The sequence below is a fragment of the Cryptotermes secundus genome, unplaced genomic scaffold (genome assembly GCF_002891405.2).
Source record: "Cryptotermes secundus unplaced genomic scaffold, Csec_1.0 scaffold742, whole genome shotgun sequence".
Taxonomy (NCBI): Eukaryota; Metazoa; Arthropoda; class Insecta; order Blattodea; family Kalotermitidae; genus Cryptotermes; species Cryptotermes secundus.
In genome coordinates this window covers 163,449-179,421 of record NW_019739223.1, presented here as the reverse complement: position 1 = coordinate 179,421, position 15,973 = coordinate 163,449, and the positions used below count along the sequence as shown (strand labels likewise).

The 15,973-nt window shown below is 35.1% G+C and overlaps 1 protein-coding gene across 1 annotated transcript in view; it reads left to right on the top strand.

Moving 5' to 3' along the window:
* LOC111871761 (dynein heavy chain 7, axonemal) overlaps positions 1-15,973 on the top strand; it is a 221,471-nt gene that overhangs the window by 115,322 nt on the left and 90,176 nt on the right. The window contains exon 35 of the mRNA XM_023865070.2: positions 15,249-15,367. Within this exon, the coding sequence (XP_023720838.2) occupies positions 15,249-15,367 (119 nt within the window). The remainder of the gene's footprint in view (positions 1-15,248; positions 15,368-15,973) is intronic.

Below are 15,973 nucleotides of genomic sequence, written 5' to 3'. Positions count from 1 at the left end.
CCGCTTCTTCGGTTCTCCGACCGGTATTTTCGGGGCGTCTTCTACGGGGACTTCTTGATGCTCCAGTACGGACTGCATCGCTTCTGGGTGGGGATCAATTTTCTCGTGGCTAGTTCTCTTTTCTTCCCCCCAGGCTTTCCAATCGGCCATCAGCTCCTTGTGTCTGGCTTCCGCCTTGGCCTCGTCAGCTTTTCGTTCTTCTCGCATGGCCAGCAGGAGTTCCATTATCTGCTGCATTTCCATTTTGTAGCAGTAACATAAGGCGTGTTTAAGTTCATCCCACTTCTGACACCAATGTCACGTGTTGTGCGTATAACGCGACCAATAAGTTCACGCCGTTCTTGGATATAGCGAGTTTATTCTTATCGCTCGCCTTACACACTCTTTACAAACATTTACACTTGCAGTGTTAAAATCACTGCTCACAATATTCCGGCGATACTGGACCCAGACGGATCTTCCGAAGCTTCTTCTCCGATGGCTGTTCCGCGACTGACTTCTTCGAATGCTATTCCGAGATGCACTTTTTCTCGCTGAAGCTGGGCTATCTATAACCTTGCCCGCTGTTAGGCAATGAACCCTCCGTTATAACCATGGAGACTCCTGTTAGAATTACAATGGAGCAATTGTTGTCTCCCCTGTAACGGTCTATTTAGAAGTTACTCCTCTGGTTTGCCGACACGTTACAATATAATAATTTTAGACTTAAAGATGTTGATAGTGTTAATTTCTTAGGTATGTATTTAGACTGTCAACTTAATTCGAAAAAACAATCTGAAAAATTATTAAAGAAACTGAATACAGCGTGTTTTATGCTCAGGAAGTTACAATCCCTTATCAGTGAACAAGCTCTTCGAATGGTCTATTCTTCTTATTATCAGTCTCAGTTTGAATATAGTATTATATTCTGGTGTTCTTCTCCAGTTATAAAAAGTTTATTTGTTGCCCAAAAAAGAGCGATTAGGGTTATGCTGAGATTGAGTCCTGGAAACTCATGTAGAGAAGGTTTTAAGAGGTTGGGTATTTTGACGGATTCTAGCCTATATATCTATTCTATTTTGATGTTTGTTGTTAGAAATTGCAATTTTTTTCAAACCAACAATAATATTCATCATATAAACACTAGACAGTTTGGAAAGCTACATGTGTCATCAGTGAGATTATCTTCAATCCAGAGAGGCATGCTACATTCATCCATTATGGTTTATAATAATCTTCCTCAAAATGTACAAAGGATGAGTGATAATGTGAAGATTTTTAGACACATACTGAAATGTTTCCTCACAACAAATGCTTTTTATTCAATAGATGAATATATTTCTGCTAAGCATGTATAACATTTAATAACTATATTCCTTGCAATTTTGTTTATGAATGACAATGTAAATTATGGTTATTTGGTGCTTTTGGTTGTGTGTGGTTGTTTGCTGTTAACACGATTGTACTTCTGCAATCAGGTCTTATTTTGAAAAGTTCAGTATCGGGTCCAATTCGGACAATGGATCAGTGAATTTATGAATTATGTATGTATATATGTAAGATCGTTGTGCATCTACAAGTAATTTTAATTGTCCTTTGCGCTTAAGTATATCCCATTCAAATTAGTTTCCTCTGAACTGAATTTATTGATTCCAGTGGTCCTATTGCAGTCAACTGACACACTTCTTTCGTGATGTAATTTATTTCTCATGTGAGACTCTGTATCATTTGTGGCAATTCACAAAATCTCTTTCCTCTTTGTACTTGTAGTCTGGGGAAAAGAAGAAAGTACCTATGTGCTAAATCTAGTGAATGAGGTGGGTCGGAACCAGTGGAGTGTTGTGCTTGGTTAATAATTCCCTTGACGAAAGATCTGAACAGTAAGCTGATGTATTTATGTGATACAGCATACAGTAAACTCCCAGGACTCTGGTGTGTATGGGGTATGAGTTATGCTGGGTGTATGAATCTGCCACTTGCATGAGAAAGCTCTTACAGAAACCTAATACAAAGTCAAAAAATTATATTTTCACTTAGTTCAGGCGTGGAAATCTAACTATGAGACAAAGTGGAATAATGGGCAAAATATTTTGGATATATGTACTGTAATGTGATGATGAATTCAGGTAGCTTCAACTGTATTGGACATCTGCATGAGGGAGAATAATGGACGGCACTACTAATGGCAGCCGAGAGGAGTAACAAATTCAAATAGCTTCTATTATATTGGACACTTGCATGAGGGAGAATAATGGGCAGTACTGCTAATGGCATCTGGGAGAAATACTGCGTGGATAAATGCACGTTGCATATTTGTTTTTTAATAACTTTATAAAAGCAGTAAATCGTTATTTGAAATTTTTGCTGATTGGATGTGAATTCCAAATTCTTGTATACAAGATATATGGGAGTTTACTATAAATGGACTAACTTTAATTTTTCAGGTCATTTTATTTTAAACACTATCTCTTAGTAGATTCTAAAGGGTTCTAGTGATGGTGTATAACACTCAGAATTACTGGGTTTTTGGACTTATCCATCATACATTATTCTAAAAACACCAGAGAATACAGCATTTCAGAAACTGGATCACTTTACATCCTCGGGTGAGAGGGGAACACACCTACTCTGTTAGATCCGTTTGAAAGAGCTAACCTCAATCACTGGGCAACCAATGTCAGTATAACTACAGCTATATAAATGCCTGAGGCTAGGCTTTGCCAGTGAGAGGTAATAGGAAAAATTTACAATAAAATTCGTGATGCACCATACACAGACATGAACCTGAGATAGAAATGGAGGCGAAACATTATGGAACAGACTTAGCCAACAAACCAGATCCAGTAAACCCAATGCATAGGATTAAATGAAGAACTTTGTGAAACCCTTTTGTGCCTATTTTTAGCACGATTTGTGGAGTAAAAACTGAAAACCTGAGGCTAAAATCTAGTAGAAACCCATGAAGAATCTGTCACATCGTACTGATCTTCTCTACATGTTCACAACCTCATTGCTGATAAGAGGGATACAGGCAGCAGAAATGTCCAAACTGGGTTGGCTCATCAAATTGGTGAAGCATGCTATATGGGCTGATTCCTGTATTTCCTACGCCTGCTGTTAATTTTAATTTCCAAAATCCTAGCTTCATCCCAGTCTCTACTCCGTGGTCCTCCTAACAGGCATATTGGGCTAATTTTGGTTTTTCTAGAAGACCATCTTTGAGATGGAGCCAAATGGCTAGAGGTCTGCCTGTTTCTCCAGTGTAGCTTCTGCCACATTCACAAGGAATGATATAGACACACTGTGCCATCTGTTGTGTTCTCTAGTTTTTAGAATATGGGATGATAGACCAAAGTCCAAAACCCAGTAATTCACATCATCTGTTAGATGTATCGTAGCATCCAAATTAAAAACCGTTATGGCTGTCAATCTACTTTTACAAATTCTGTCATGAATATGAATTTTGTTTCCTTGATGTGTAATTATGATGGAGAGTCTGGTTACTTTTACCAAGTCTTTAAATTAAAAGGGTTGCTGGAACTTTCTATTGTGACTGAAATTGTCTTCTCCAAATGAATATTTAAGCATTTCATAAATTTTTATTATCATCATACCAAGCTTCACACACACACACACACACACACACACATTTTTTCATGATGTACACAAAAGCAATTTTTTCCTTGTGACAAAAAGAAAAGAGTAACTAGTTTAAAGCAAGAGTGTAATCAGAATCATTTATCAACAACTTCATCATCTTGTTGCTTCTATAGCATGTATTATTGGTGCACAATAAAATCGATACTGTTATATTATGGTTAGCACCTGTATATCAGGATCATGAAGAGTGCAATATTGCTCAGAAAGTCATACTGAGATCAAGAATATGGTTTTTATCAGTATGTAAATTGACAGCTTGTTTCTTTTTGAGATATTAGTTACTATTCCATACATGCATCTCAAATTTATGCCAGAATACTTCTTTTAGGAATGATTATTGGTATGCAACAAATTAGATGTTCAGTACTCTCCTGAGGGTAATTATTAAATGCAAATTTGTTCGGGTTGCTCAGTCTCCACAAGTACTGAGAATGACAGTCCACCGAGATACTATAGGATGAGTGATTTTTTCATAACCTGCTGATAAAATATATTTTGAATAGCTTTCTGCACACCAGTGTCTGACTGTAATTCGCTTCCCTTAAATGCTTGCTTCAAATTACAGATTGTCTTAAGAATGTCCCCAATAATATATGTGAACAGTGGTGCAACAGATTTTTCTTTTGGACCTTGATCTCTGGTAATAGCCCTGTAATATATTTGTAATGAATCTCCCTTATAATTTATATCTCCCACAAAAATCACATACTTTATTTAAGTGGAAAATGTTTGTTACTCTTTAGATAAAAAATTAATATATTTAATACATTTTTTCTCCGTATAAACATTGTTTAATTTATGAATAATGCTGTTGTTGTTTAGAAGACATGTATCATTCTACAGTGTTTTAACTAAAGTTAGTATGGACTTGTATTAATCATATGATATTAAAGTTTTAAATTTTCCTCTACCTGAGCTGAATTAATCACTTTCCTTAGCCTTACAGACCCATGGCGGTGAAAGGGAAAGAATTTGTATTAGAGGTGGGATGATCCATATGTAGCATGCATCATATAGTGCACATTTTAGTTAGCTACAGTTAATTCTGAGTACATATATGAATAGCTAATTCAGCACAGAATCACTGTAATCATAAGCTTTAAAGTAGTATACTAGTTCTTAGGAGTATCCTAGATGTGTTGGAAATGTAGACCTGCTTATAAAGTCTTTATAACTGATTGTTTAATTTTGTATTTGTACACATTCTCTACAGCTCCTACTTCAGCTTATGCTGAAAGTATTTCACCTACTCAGGTTTTAGTTCTTGCCAATAGCAGAAATGGAATCACTCACTGTAGTTCACAGTATATTTGTAATATATGTACAGGAAATACATATGAGTGTAGTGAGATATCTAAAAGTGTATGCATATCCTGACAATTGAGTGCAAAAGTAAATTCATAATTGAATATGAAAATACGTGCGTTGTGACAGTCCTGCCTCCTGGTATTGACAGAGTACCCTCAAATATTGAATATTTTTCTCACAGTCATTTGAAATATTATTCTATACTGGATTTATATATATATATATATTATAATAATAAACATAGAGGGTCAGTTTTCATTCTTGTTGTATAATTTGAATAGTTTTTAGATTGAAGGAATTGCAGCAATTTATAAAAATCCTGTGATATTAGTACCAGGTTATACAGATATAAACACAATGTCATTTAGTGTCCTTGACATTGTATTTGGATATGAATATCACTAACACCATTACAAATGCTCATTTGGAACTGTCTGTAAGTATGGTATTACAGTTCTCTGTAAAAGGATACATTTTACATCCTTCAATGTGTCCTATTTCAGAAATGCCCATATGTTATATACTCGTATGATAATATCCTGTGTATAGCAGTGAACAGGCTTTCAGTTACCTCTCTTAGATGCATTACTGTTGCATTCTCAAAAAGGTAATTTTGTCAGAAACAGATATTGTTGTCATTTGTAATTTAGGTAATAGTATGCATGCACTGGGAGGACTTCTGTCACTCTTAGACCACTTCAGAATTAATGTCAGCACAGATTACTTTAGCTGTAGATAGGGTATATGATGTATTATTAAAACAATGCTCTCAGTATTCATAAAAATCAGTACTTTGGACTGTATTATATGTAAAACAGGTCAAAGTCACAACAGGCAAAGTTGGTATTATATACAAACAACTTTCTATTCTTTCATAGTAATCTAATTCTTCTTAATTTCAGCGTTTTTCTAAAACATCAATTTACACTTCTCTTATTGTGATATGTAATTTATCATATTTATAGTAATTTTATTTACTGTTCTTGCATACAAACTGGGTAATTATTCAGTTAAATAGATGAATCATGTTACATTCATTTGGTTGATTAACATTTCAACAAGTTGCATTTATTTATATATTTTTTTAGTATAATTAATGATGCTCTCAAGAGCTCAGACTGTATAGCATCAAGTGACTGATAATAGTAAATGATGGGTTGGACCGGATATGGGAGGGAGTGACAGTGGCCTAATTTAAGGTAATACCCTGGAGTGTGGCCGGAGCGACTGAATAAAACCATAAGACGAAACTTCTGATTGTGATGTTATTAAACTCGTTAGGTTATTTGGTGTATGTACTTACGTATATCAGGTTATTCTTATGAATGGTGTGTACTGACTGCTCCCTGCATTGGTGCCATTGCTATGTTATAGCGGTTCGGTCTAGACTACGTGTGTGTGGGGTATCTGTATATGTGGGTATGTTTGTGTAGAGTCGATTGGTATGAGGTAAGGGGGAGGATACTGTGAGTGGTTGGAGTGTTGTTTCGTCTTATAAGTAAAAAAAAGTAAAGTTATCCCTGTAACAGGCTGTGAAGGCCCATAGGGTTGTGAGACATTGAGGGTCCCACATTATCTAGACAGTTGGCTCACAGATGGCCATGTCAGCCTTACGCGCCAGCTGCACTTTACTCCCCAGGAAAATTAATTAATTAAATCCTAGTACTCATTTCTGTTACAGGCTGAGTCGACCCCAGGGCCATAGTGCAGCTGGAAGGGTTAGGTCAGTTGAAAGGAATCCAATGACCGGGACTTGAACCTGCGACCTTCCAGCTTGTAGCATAGTGCCTCAACCAACTACACTACCATAACATAATAATAATAATTAAACTGTTACAGATCACATACTGATAATAAGCATAGCTCCATAAGACATTACTAAGATCATGACTTCATGACCTATCCCATATAAGAATATTCCGTTACACCAGCACCCCATGCTGTAGTTGCTTCTACCGGCATAAAAACCAGGCCAACACGTAGCGGTTGCAGAATCTTACCACAAATACAGAATTTTTAGCCTTCATATCTCAATCTTTAGTTTCCAATTTTAAGCTTTATATATTTAATTTTAAATTTTATTCTAAAGACTTTTGGTTTTGGAAATTTTTACCAAACTTAATACATGTATTTATGCATTTCAAGGGGCCACATGGTAGCGTGATTGGTTGAGGCACTATGCTACAAGCCAGAAGGTCGCGGGTTCAAGTCCCGTAGAGGTCATTGGATTTTTTTCAATTTACCTAATCCTTCCAGCTGCACTATGGCCCTGGGGTCGACTCAGCCTCTAACACAAATGAGTACCAGGAATATTCTTGGGGGCAAGGGGCGGCCAGCACGTAGGGCTGACAACCTTGCTGCCATCTATGAGCCGATTGTCTAGGAAATGTGGGAACCTCCACATCTCACAACCCTATGGGCCTCCATAGCCTGTTCAGAGATACCTTTACTTTTTACTTTTTTTATTTATGCATTTCAATAATTCTAAGACACAATAAGAATCCTTATTTTGATAATTAGATGATAATTAATTGCAATTCATCAGCTCATACTGGAGCAGTGTTAGCTTGATGATGACCTGGTGTAAGGGTCGAAACATGTTGCGCCTATAAAAGCATAATAAAAGCAAATGTTGTTACAGTAGTGTCTTCTTTGGTTTTAAATACAGAATATTGCTGCGTAGACAGCTTACCTTATATACCTTTGTATGTCTTATTTATGACACACAACAGGATGCACACTATTAAGGCTTAGTAAACAGATTAAACATATACCCAGTACCTAAAGAAACCAAAGAAAAAGGACCAAACATTATAGAAAACTTATTACATAACAATAATTATTATAAACAAAATATAAAACATCCAGCCTAACAAAAATGGAATACAGACATTAACCCACAGTACTGAAAAACAAAATAGGCCACATTCATATACAGTGGAAGAGAAACAAAATATTCAAGGACATGCAAATAATAATGACATTTAGAATGAGAAGCACAATACATGACATAATGAAACAACATCCACTAACAGGCAAATACAACAAAAATGACATTACCAGATGAAATGCCTAGACTGCCCACTAAAATACATAAGACAGACAGGAAGAACATTCGACGCTAGATACAAAGAACATATACAAGCAATTGGAAATAATAATAGTAATTTGGGATATTCGAACCACATAATACATATGGAACCATAATGGATACAATGGACATTATAAGAACAAATATTAAAAGGAAAGCATATTGCAAGACTACTGTATATACAAAATCAGTAAAAATAACTTACACTGAATGACATGTTGATACACATAACCCAGTATTTAGAACATTGCAGAAAATGAACACCAGTTAGCAGCACACACACACTCTCCCAATGCATATAAAAGCAGAACTACTACACAAATCAACCAGAGCAGCTACACACAACACAAAGGAAAGAAACCAACATACCAAAAAAACGTAATTAACATTACAATGACAGAGATAGAATAACACTATATAACATATCCACCTCATAAATAAAACAGTAGTATAACCTATTATTATATATTACAGACACACTGGACCCACAACATATGTCCACAACAAAAGTAACCATGTTATGATAATCCAAAAAATAACCTAAAATATTTTATAAGCATTTTACATTACTTGTAAAATGGTAATACAACAGCATAACAAAGGAGCAGCAGGTTTTATCTACAATCTTATACACCTGGTGATGGCCAGTTAGACTGAAACATGTAGTGTTAAATAAATAATAAGAAAAGTAAAAAAGCCCCTGAAGTGTGAATTTTAATATATGGGCGAAGTAGCACAGAAACGGTGAAATGAGAGTGCTAAAGTTAGAACACACAAAGCAACAGAATATTGGAGTATAGTACTCTGCAATTAAGTTGCCGTTGTTCTTCTTGCCTAGTATTTTGAGTATGAAATGAGATGATTATTGTGATGACACTAGCTGCCCCTTTGTCACACTGGCTCTTGTTTCCCAAGCTCTGCTTGGCTTCCTCACTTTGTCTCTGTTGACATTCTCTTATGAGGTGAGCAATAACCTACAGTTCCAGCATATGATTAGTTCAGTCCTGTGATTCATGGTCACTGGCGACCATGATCTCATAGGGGCTCCAGCTTTTACCTCCTGTGAGGAGGTGCTGTTCCACATTCCAGTTGTTCAGTCTTTCGACGAAATCATAGGTAGCCTCACTCTGGGTGAAGTCTTTGGTTAACCTGACCCATGAGCCATCAGTTTGATGGCTGCTGTGAATTCTTGTAGCCATGCCTGCTCAGCTGGGTCCTTGTGTTCAGTTGTTACCAGTAGGCTGCCACCAGCACATGGTCTCCATCACGGTTTTTTAGCATCCCACTGATATCTTCCTATGTCTCTCAGGCTGAGACACTGTGTAGGATGTTGGCAGCTTCCCACTGCAAGATTGCACTTTTTAATTCTGCTTAGCCTCCAACCAGTTCATTTTGGTCGGTCTCAATTTGGCCTTGGCTTCCTCTTGTGTCCTTTTGTGTTTTTACTAACAGGCCTACGGCTTGTTTTATAATGTTTATATCACTTTTTAGTTCTTCTTGACAAGCCACCAGTTTGTCTTGGCTGACCCTTATATCCTTTATGAGTTCTTCTTGGCCTTCGCTCAAGTTATTTAACTGCTCCCAAATTGATAGTAATGTTGGATCCACCTTTGATTTGATATCTGACACCAATAATAACATTTACATGGTCCACTCAGCCTCGGGATGATAATTGAGGAGCTATTTCAAGGAAATAGCGCCTCCGGTCTAGAAAACTGAGATTAACGGCCATGGGGATTCGTTGTGCTGACTATGTGATACCCTCCATCCGCAAAAGTGGGCATTAAACTTCATCGACAAGCGGCGGTCGCTCGGTCGGTATAGTTCGCTTGCGAACTAAAATCACGGATTTATTGTCATACTGTTATTAGCCACTTAATGTCTTTATGTTAATTTGTTTCTGTCCACTACTATTTCATTCTTCCATCACTTTAGTGTTCCCTTTTGTGCCTCTTGCACTGAACTCATTTGGAATTCACAGCACACTGTGGTGTCGTGTAGTTCTCCATATACGCCCACTCTGTGCCACTTATAAGCCAAGACAGAGGCAAAGAATGTGCTCCCCTTATTTTGCAACCGTAAATTTATTCATGTTGTAACTTTGAGAATGTCTGGGTCCTGACACAAATGAGGCAGTCCTTCGTTTTTCTGGAAAGAAGAAAACAGGAACAAGAATTCTCATAGTCTTGATAATGAGAAGCATGTGTTGACCCACGCTCCTAGTCCTGCAACATATATCCACTTTATACATGAGATGGATCAAAGGTGATGGTAATGATTAATGGTTATGGCAGATGCTCAAAGGCTTTTGTGTACTTACATTCATAGGAGCCTTTTACACCCTCTTGACCCCAGAACATGTGGTATGTTTGAATCAAACCGTTTTAAATGGCCTTTATATGTATTTGTACTTGTTCATTGCATTTAGTCAAGTTTCAGGCATGTAAGAACAATAGTGAAATCTGACTTTGTTGTGTCAGTAATTGTTCTTATTTTACATGTTTTATGTTTACAGAAAACAAGGAGTACAAACTGTGTCATTTGTTGTAGTGCTTTAAGTAAAAGTAGACTGTCAACTATTAGAGTGGACAGCTACATGACATTTGAAAATATCAAAAACTGCGGACAAGTTAATAACATTTCTCTGTACAGGATGTGTCAATGAATTTGGCAGTTTGGCAGAGGTGTTTTTTCCTAGATTGGTTGGAGTGGGGAGGATGCCATTACTGCCACCCAGCAGCGTACTTCAAGGCATTTTACTTTTAACACATGTGAATACAGTGTAAATATAAAAGCATTTGGTTTTCCTCATTTAACTCACAGAAAACAGAAGTCTATTTCCCAAAATTAACATCTGTCAGATGACTACCATTCCACTGTAGGTACTCAGTAAGTCTCTTCCTAAAGTCACCCATTACTCTTTGCAGTATCTCTATGGGAATTCATTCAACTTCTTCCCGAACTCGATGTTTCAATTCTTGAACTGTGTGGGGTGCTGAAGCTTTGAAAACTTGGGATATCAGATGCTCCCAGAGAAAGAAATCACATGTGAAAATACTGGGTGACGTGGCTGGCCATATGATGTTCCCATATCTGGAGATAACATGGTTAGGAAACAGGTTATTCACAACTGCCATGGAAGCTCATGCTGTGTGGCACATAGCCCCATCTTTCTGGAAAAACGTTTCTTTGTTGACTGGAAGACGAGCAAGTCCAGGAGCTAAGAAGCTCTCCAACATGTGAATGTAACGTGGTCCAGTCACAGTTACAGTTCTATCCCATTCATCTTCAAAAAGTACGGGCCAGTAATTCCAAATGAAAATATCGTGCACCATACTGTGACTTTGGAACTGTGCAGTGGTCTTTCATAAATTTTTTGGGGGTTTGTGGCTGACCAATAGCAGAAATTTTGCTTGGTAACAAACCCCGATAAATGGAAATGAGCTTTATCGCTCACCAGTAAGCTGTTAACGACATCTTGGTTTTGATTAATTAATTGTAAAAAAAAAGTCTGGCAGAAATTAACCATGTTTTCATAGTTGTGTTCATGTAATGTATGAGCAATTTGAATTTTATAGGGGTAGAAGTGGAGATCTTTGTGCAAAATCCGTTGAACGCTGGCTTCGGACAGCCCAAGTGATGTAGCATAGCAATGCACAAACTGGTGTTTTTTGTAAAATGCTTTCACAGCAAATGACCGTTGAGCTCAAATCCACAGCTCCATTGCAACTAAAACGCTTTGAAGTAGGCTGCTGGGTGGAAGTAGTAGCATTCACCCCACTCCAACCAATCCAGGAATAATCATCACTGCCAAATCGCCCGATTCGTTGACACTCTCTGTATAAAGAAGACCCTTAATGGAAATCTCAACCCGAAAACTGCCTCTCCAGACTGAGGGTTTCTTTGGTTTTCTTATGCTGTTCAGGCAAAAGCCATGACTTCTGCCTTCCACATTATTTCCAATTTATCATTCATTAACAGTTCTATCATTTGAGGCTGTAGAATCTTGAGCAATTACAGGCATTGTTAAAGGGCAAGAATAAATATAATTAAATATAGGTAAATTTATTAGCTCTTGTATCAAATAAGATATATATATATATATATATATAGGAATGGACCCATATCTTATATAACAGACTTTGATACAGCATTCACTTTCATTTCATGCATCAGAAAATAATTGACTAAATATTTTATAAGTTAATATTTCATGAAATAGAATTAGCTAGAATTAAATCTTACATACTATTAACAATTCATATCTTTATGCCACAGACTTTGGCACAGAATTCACTCTGAGTTCACTCATCAGCAAGTAATTCAGTAAATGTTTTGTTACTTGAAGTTTCATCACCTGGAATTAACAGTGCATTTTCTTAATGGTAGATAAATTAAGCTTCCACTGACATTTTTCAGTGACAAAATAAGGGAACAAAAATTTATGCACTCAGTTTTTCATGTCTGATTCTTTCATCGAGGAAAGGAACTAAGACATTTATCTTATACAATATTATTCAGTTTGGCATTTCTACAAAAATGAGACATACCTGAAATTGTTAGGAATGTTCATATACATATACAAATATCAATAAATTCCAATTAAGGCAAAAAAAGAAACAGTGAAGTGTTTAGGTTTAGTGTTTAGGCATTCAAATGCACAGATAGAAGACTTTCTATCACACATCAAATGTGCTCTGTCTAGAAAGTCAGGACTCATTTTTTTTAATCAAGATTGCTTATGTTACATAAACGAGGCACAATGAAATAGTAGCTCTTCTTTAAATTTAATTTACTTTTAATCTTATTCGTGTGTGTCTGCATTTCACAATACATTAAGAATGAGTTCTTTTTTCATTAGCTCTCCTTTGACTCGCATATGCGACAAATCATTATCACAAGGAATTTTTCCAGATCATTTAAAATACTCAGAAATATGACCGCTGTTTAAAAAAGGTGATAAATCAAATATTTCCAACTATAGGCTTATATCATTTTTAACTTCCTTCTCTAAGGTATTAGAAAAAGCTATGAGCATTCAATTGATTGAGCACTTAAATAACAATAACATTTTAATGGAAGAAAAATTTGGTTTTAGAACAAAATCTTCAACAGATGAATGAAATCTGTAAGACCTTAAACAGCAAAAACTTAATAGGAGGCATTTTTTGTGACCGAGAAAAGGCCTTCGATTGTGTTAATCATGAGGTTCTGTTGTCGAAATTGGAGTTCTATGGGATAAAGGGTAAAGCTAAACTATGGCTTGAATCGTATTTCAGAAATAGATATCAAAGGGTTTTAATTACAAATATAAATCTTAATCTCAGTGAATTTTCGACATGGAGTAAAATTAAACACCGTGTCCCGCAATTTTCAATTCTGGGCCCAGTGTTATTTCTCATATATATAAACGATTTACCCAAAACTATAAATGATAAAACTGTATCTATATTATTTGCAGACAATACTACTTTGTTAGTTAAAAGTTCAAACTATTCTGATCTCTGTGTAAATATAAACAATGCTTTTCACAGTATAAATGAATGGTTCAAAGTAAACCAACTTTCTATAAATTTTAACAAAACCCACTACATTCAATTTACAGCTAGAAATAATAATCCTAAATCTGAAATAAAAATTGTATATGATAGAAAACAAATTACATCTATATCCAGTATTAAATTTCTTGGAATATTCATTGAAGATATAATAAGCTGGAAACACCACATTGAATATATTAGTTCAAAACTAAGTGCAGTCTGCTACATAATAAGATCGCTTAAACCATACATGTCCATAAATACCTTAAAAATGGTTTAGCATTCTTATTTTAATTATGTTATAAATTATGGTTTACCCTTTTGGGGTAACTCACTCCAAAGTATAACAATTTTTAGAATACAAAAGAATATAATTAGAATTATGTTGGGATGCTGAAGGAGGGATTCGTGCAGAAACTTATGTAGAGAATTAGAATCTTGCCTGTGGAATCTCAGTATATACTATCTCTTATGGGGGTTGTGATAAAAAACAGAAACAAATTCATAGTAAATTCAGAGATTCATAGAATAAATACCAGACAGCAAAATAATCTCCATCAACCTCTTGTAAATTTGAGTAAATATCAAAAGGGAGTTTATTGTTTGGGAACAAAGTCTATAGTAATCTACCACAACATATTAAGGATATATTGAGTGACACTAAGAGTTCTGAGGTACAGTTAAAACAGTTTTTATATTTACATTCTTTTTATTCATTACAAGAATATTTCTGTTATAGATCTTTTCAAGATGCAAGTAGCTGTCTTGCTTTACAATTAAAAGAAGACAAGATAGTCAGTCTGTGTTCTAGTTTTTAGTTACATATTTTAGATATATACAATCTTTATATCACTGTATACTAGTCTTTATTTCAATTTATTATACTATTATTGTATGTTATACAAAAGTCATTAATGACATTGTGTTATAACTATTGAATTTTTAATTAATAGACTTGTATAAAACTGTACAAATCGTATAAGATATTATTGCTCTACTAAAATTAACTTATTTTATTATATTGTATACATTTATCAGTACTGTATTACAAATGTGTATGCTACTGGATGACAACTGTATTTCTTAGTTGTGACTGTAACTAGGACATCTCCACATCCGCATGAGAATTTACTCTCGACAGGATTTATGGAAGGTGAATAAATGAAATGAAATGAAATGAAATGCATTATAAGCATGATTAACCAATTATATTTTACGGTTTATTGTAGGGCTGTATAGTGTTCAGTGGTGGGATGATTGATGAAATGAATTTGAGAATATCTAGAAGGACGCAGTCTTTGTCTAATTAGGTAGTATCCCAGAATTTTCTTGGAAGGACTGAAGAAAAATATAAAAAGGTCTAGTTCAGATAGTCAGTATCGTGGCTGAAATTCAAACTGAGCACTTTCAGAAAACAAGTATAAAATGTTAACATTACACCTCTGTTCTCAGTCGCTATACATATGGGCACATTGCAGTACCTCCTAAGAAATGAATCTTAAAATATACCAATTCTGTATGCTCTTACTTTATGTGTAAATGCTGTAGCTGAGTCATTAGTTGCATATTTCCCATCATGTAAATATAAGCATAATAAGAGAAGTGCACCTTATTTGTGTTGGAACATTTTACATAATGTTTCTTTATGTAATGCCTTCTTATTTTTACAGACTTGGCCTGAAGAAGCATTAGAGATGGTTGCACAAAGATACATGACTAATGTCAATGTCAGTGACGATATTAAGAAAGCAGCTGTAATAGCATGCAAATATTTTCATGTCAGTGCAAGGTAATTGATTTACAGACATATTGGGAATGTATGCAAGACTGTGTTTTATTATTATTATTATTATTATTATTATTATTATTATTATTATTTATTAATATTGTATTTATTAAGTTAGTTATTGTTAATATACGTGGCACTATACTTATATCCTTTTTTAATTGATAAGTAACAGTATGAAAACAACAAAAATATCATGGAAGAAATTATTGTAGCACCCTTCCTTTGAAATTTCAGAGATCAGAGTACAACATATTGTATATAAATTGATAATTTTACAACTCAGGGAAATATCATTCTACACACTTACTCCTATTGTAGGCTCCCAGTAACTGAAAGACACTGACATATTCTCGAAATTTTACATTTCTGACATATTTTTAATTATTTATTAATTGCTCCTGTAGACCAGCATATGGATGATACAGAACATGTAGCAAAAATAACAATATATAAAATGTGAAACAAATTAATGAAGATAAAAACAACTCAGATAGTGTACACTAAGATTTCAGTTATAACACAAATTAAAAGCTGTCATAGAAAAGACAATACACAATGCATCGAATAAAAATGTCATTTACAATTCATAAAACACACAGTTGGACA